Raw genomic sequence first — 4,655 nt, 5'->3', positions numbered from 1 at the left:
AAACCTGGTTCAAATAAAATACTATAATCTAAAAACATTTTTCTTTTTTGTTCATAAGACAGTTTTGTATAAGTTTGAGGTTTTAGCGATTTTTGCCATTGTGTTAAAGAATGAGGTCTATACCACTCACCAACCCATTCGTTTGCATCAAATTCTTTTTTTGTTTTTTTCGTAATAAATTTTGTCGTGTTTTTCTCTCTTTTTTATTTTCTTCGCTTCTTTTTTTTTAGCCAAAAGTATTTTTTTATTTTTTTCGTAATAAAATTTATTATGTTTTTTCTTTTTTTGATTTTGTTCATCTGTCGTGAGCATTTTTCTTTTAAAACCTGACAATTCAAAATCTCGTAATTTCATCATTGACCTTTCTGTTAAATTGAATAGAGTTTTAATTTTAAAATTACATAAACGTATCAATTTCCATCCGCTATCGTTTTCTAAAATATTAAAAACAGCTCGTACATTGGCATCTTGAATAAAACGTAAATTAGTTGGTCCTTCTAAAGGTTTTATAAAATAAACAGGCGAATTGAAAGTATAACTGTTGATTCAGATGTTTTGGTGTTTTATAAAAAATACATGTAATTTTTTTTAGATATAAAAAATGAAATTTGAATATCAAACTGAGGAAAGTAAATTTAGTAACAACAGTATATACACTGAACATTTTTTTTTACATTAAAGATGATTATAAAGATGAAGATATTGTAGAAGATCAATAAAAAAAATTTAAGAAGAAGAGTTGGTTCCATCAAGAACTTTGTTTATATTATTTATTATTGTTTTAACATCAGATATCACGTCAATTATTTCCCGAATTCGTTTTTGACATTCTGGACAAAGAGCTTCACATTTGCAAATTTCTTCAGATTTCTTCACATTTGCAATTTCTTTTGTAATTATTTCATTTTCCATTTTTTATTATGTAATCTAAAAAAACAATAAAAAAATTTTATATAATCTAACAAAATAAAAAAAACTTATTTATTCTTCAAAAAAAGTGCTCAAATATTCCATTGTTTTTATAAATGAACGTTGTAATTCTTCGCGAATACGTATTGTTTTTTTAATCTTATGTTCAAAAGAAAAATGATTCATTATTTCTTTGCGAAATTCAGGAATATTTTCAATATACTCAAACATAGCCATTTCTCTTTCTTCTTGTTTTTCTTTATCTTCTTCCATTTCTCTTTTAAGCCATCCAATATGTTCTTGATTTGCCGTAAATAATTTATACATGGTTTGCATATACACTTGTAAAGTTTTCAATCTGTTTATAAAACAATCTTTCTCAGCATCTTCTCGAATCAATTTATTCATTTCATCTATAGCTTCATTTAAAATGTCGTCATGGAAATTTTTAACAAAATGTTTAAAATCTTCACCATAATCAACAAAATATTTTACTATTTTATATTGAACAGCAACATCTGCGTTCAGTTTATCCATCTTTCTGTATTTATGAGTGATGTATTTTTCAGATATGAATTTAAATTTTTCAATTAAATCCATGTTTTTTAGTTTACCTAAAAATACAAAAAAATTTAAAGAACAAAGTTTAAAAGAAAAATTTTTAAAAAAATTACAAAGTTTAAATATACAAAAAAAATTTTACTCATTAATAATATTTATAAAAGTAGTGATAAAATAATTTTTAATTGTTTTTTTTAACAATAATCTTTCTTCGTGAATAGATAAATAGTTAAAATCTTTCATATCAATATTAGTTTTTATATGCGAAAACATAGCTTGATCTCGTCTGTTAAATTCTTCTTTTTCTCTTGATACAATAAAATTATCTTCTTCAATTCCAACATTGGAAATTGCAATCATATGACATAACATTCTGTTATCAAATTTTGCAAATTTACATTTTCTTTTATAAATGTGATGTTTTCATTTATCGCTTCTATTATTTTTTCAATCTCCTTCAATATTCCGTCTTGATGTTCATCCATAGTTATAAAATCTTGCAGGATAACAAAATGAAAATAAAATTCTTGAGATAATTTTTCCAAAGAATTCCATAATTCTTTTTCAGAATGATGTAATGCTCCATATTTGTTAATGCGTTCGATTTCATATTTGTCCCAACTATTTTTTTAACAATAGTTTCCATGTTTTTTTAATAGATCTAAAAAATAATTATAAATTAAACAGATAAATTATTAAAAACAATTAGAAATGGATAAATTCTAAAATGATCTTCTAAATGTTTTTCTACAATAAACTTATAAACAAAACTTAATAATTCTAAAAAATTTTCTTCAAAAAAACTAAAGTCACCATCCCTATAATCATTGACAAAATTTTTTTTGAACGTTCACATTGTTCTCGAATACAAACAAAAACAATCAAATATGCATTTAGATTATCCAACGAAATATTTCCAATAGTTTGTTTAAAAATCATTTTCATATTATCGAGATTGTCAACTGCATCATTAAATGAAATAAGGTGTTGACTTTTTTGATATCCAACTATTTTTTGTAAACGAGAATGTTGTTTATGATCGAGTTTAAAAATACTTTCCCAAGCTTGTCTGATTTCATTTTCTTTACAAAATTGTTCGAAATTAGTATCCCACGGATGTTGAATCATTTTAATTAGTTGTCTAAAAAAAATTTACAAATTATTATAATAAAAAAAATTTTTAATTATACACTTGATATACAAATTATTATAATAAAAAAATTATCTAATTTTACACTTGATATACAAATTATTTTCTACTAAATATTCATCAATATCTGATTTACAAAGTCACAAAAACCATAACCGCAATTTTGTCCATCTTTTGGAGGTCTTTGAAAAGCTACATTGTTTTCTGTAAGAAAAATTTTTTTAATTTGTTTACCATTTGGACCACATAATTTCAATGATACTTTGTGATTTAAAAAAGGCCATTTTAAAACAGCATCATAAGGTGTAGATCTCAATATGATATACAAACCTATTTCTTCTTTATTATGATGATCACATTTTATATTAAGCGATAATTTCATTAAAAATTGGTAATTTTTAAAATAAAATGGTACACTGTAATAATCTTTGCTCTCGTTTTTAAATTGTTTATGAAAATTTTCAAAAATCCATATCTTTTTACCTTGACCATCATTGTTGTGCTTTTCTTCTAAAATGGACAAACGAATTTCTAAATCATTTATTTTATTATAAAATCCGTTTATTAAAAAATTTGGATTATTACTAAAAATGGTAAAAGGTAACACATTTTCTTTTTGTGTATTTTCTTTTACGTAAATACCATCAAATTCAATTCTATCGACCATAATTTTTTTACTAATCTAAAAAAAGTTACAAAAAATATTTACAATACATGTTTAAATTTGTTCCACATATTCTACATCTCATGTAGAAAATGAAGAATCAAATTTAATCATTTTTTATAAAAAAAATTATACAAAAAATTATTTTCCCGTTGAACCAAAACCACCTTTTCTTTCAACGTTTTTAATCATTGACATTGTTACTTGACGACAAGCACAACCATCAAATTCTATTACTTTTTTTACAGCTTTAAACATTTTTACAAATCCCATTTGAGCAACAGCATCTCCAGGTTTAATAATATATTCTTCTTTTGAATGATTAATTAGTATTACTTTAATTTCACCTTTATAATCAGGATCTATTATTCCTGGAGCGTTCAACACGACAACACCATATTTAAAAGCTATACCTGATTTTGAAAGTATGCAACCTACTAAATCTGAATCTATTGTATCGATATATACTCCAGTACGTACTAAAACACGTTGATAGGGTTGAAGTGTATATTCAAGTTTACTTCTCAGATCAAAACAAGCACTATTTTTTGTTTCATAAAAAGACCATTTTATAGTATCATTTATTTGAATCTCTTTTACTTCATCAGAAGACCATTGATTGCATTTATCCATCTTTTTTTTACACTAGTGCTTACTTTGTCAGAAGATGTTTGAACAAGATATTTTTTCCCCTTTTTATATAAAAATGGAGTCATGACAACTTAATCTATTTCATTAAAATAGAATTAAAGTAACAAAGTTCAAAGTAACAAAGTACAGAGTTCAAAGTCTTTTATCACACCACACTTTAAACTTTGAACTTTTATGACATTTTTTACATTCTTTAAAAAACTTGTTTAGTTCTTGTTTTTTTTTATCTCTCTTTTCAACTCAAACAGTATAAAAGGAGCTCATTTTAATTTAAAAATTTATTCAAAACACAACTAAACAAAAAAATGTCAGAGTTTGAAGTTGTTTATTGCAACGATAACGCCTATGTTAAATTTGCAGATTTAGCTGCAGCTACTTTGTGGCTTATTGATTTTTAAGAAGAAAAAAATATAAAAGATAAACAATATTCAACTGTTCCTCTTAAACCGTTGGCTCAATTTATCTATAATAAAAAAGAATTAATCTACAAACCAAAAAATGAGGGCTGTGAAATTTTACTACCATGGAAGTACAGAGATATTTGTGATCTCAACAAAACAAATTATTTATTCAGATGTGAATTGAAATTATCAAAAGACGACAACAATTTTAAAATGCCCAAAGGCGAAGTTACTAATAATGTAGTTTTTAAATTTAATCACAACAAAATGACCAAAGAAGTATTGGAAAGTTTATTGGATAATATGCAAGCTGCTCAAA

General features: G+C 24.4%; 1 protein-coding gene across 1 annotated transcript; it reads right to left on the bottom strand.

The window, feature by feature from the left end:
* Window positions 1-3,425: 3,425 nt before the first annotated feature.
* On the bottom strand, window positions 3,426-3,917 carry LOC136086399 (deoxyuridine 5'-triphosphate nucleotidohydrolase-like). Its single transcript, XM_065808697.1, has one exon. The coding sequence runs from the start codon at window positions 3,915-3,917 to the stop codon at window positions 3,426-3,428; it is 492 nt and encodes a 163-aa protein (XP_065664769.1).
* Between the last annotated feature and the right edge of the window lie 738 nt (window positions 3,918-4,655).

Source organism: Hydra vulgaris, chromosome 10 (assembly GCF_038396675.1).
Source record: "Hydra vulgaris chromosome 10, alternate assembly HydraT2T_AEP".
NCBI classification, from domain to species: Eukaryota; Metazoa; Cnidaria; class Hydrozoa; order Anthoathecata; family Hydridae; genus Hydra; species Hydra vulgaris.
Note: the sequence above shows the minus strand (reverse complement) of the source record. Positions and strands in the feature narration are given on the sequence as shown.

Excerpts from the sequence above, each read along its gene's own strand:
- LOC136086399 (XM_065808697.1), bottom strand. The coding sequence starts at position 3,917 with ATGGATAAATGCAATCAATGGTCTTCTGATGAAGTAAAAGAGATTCAA.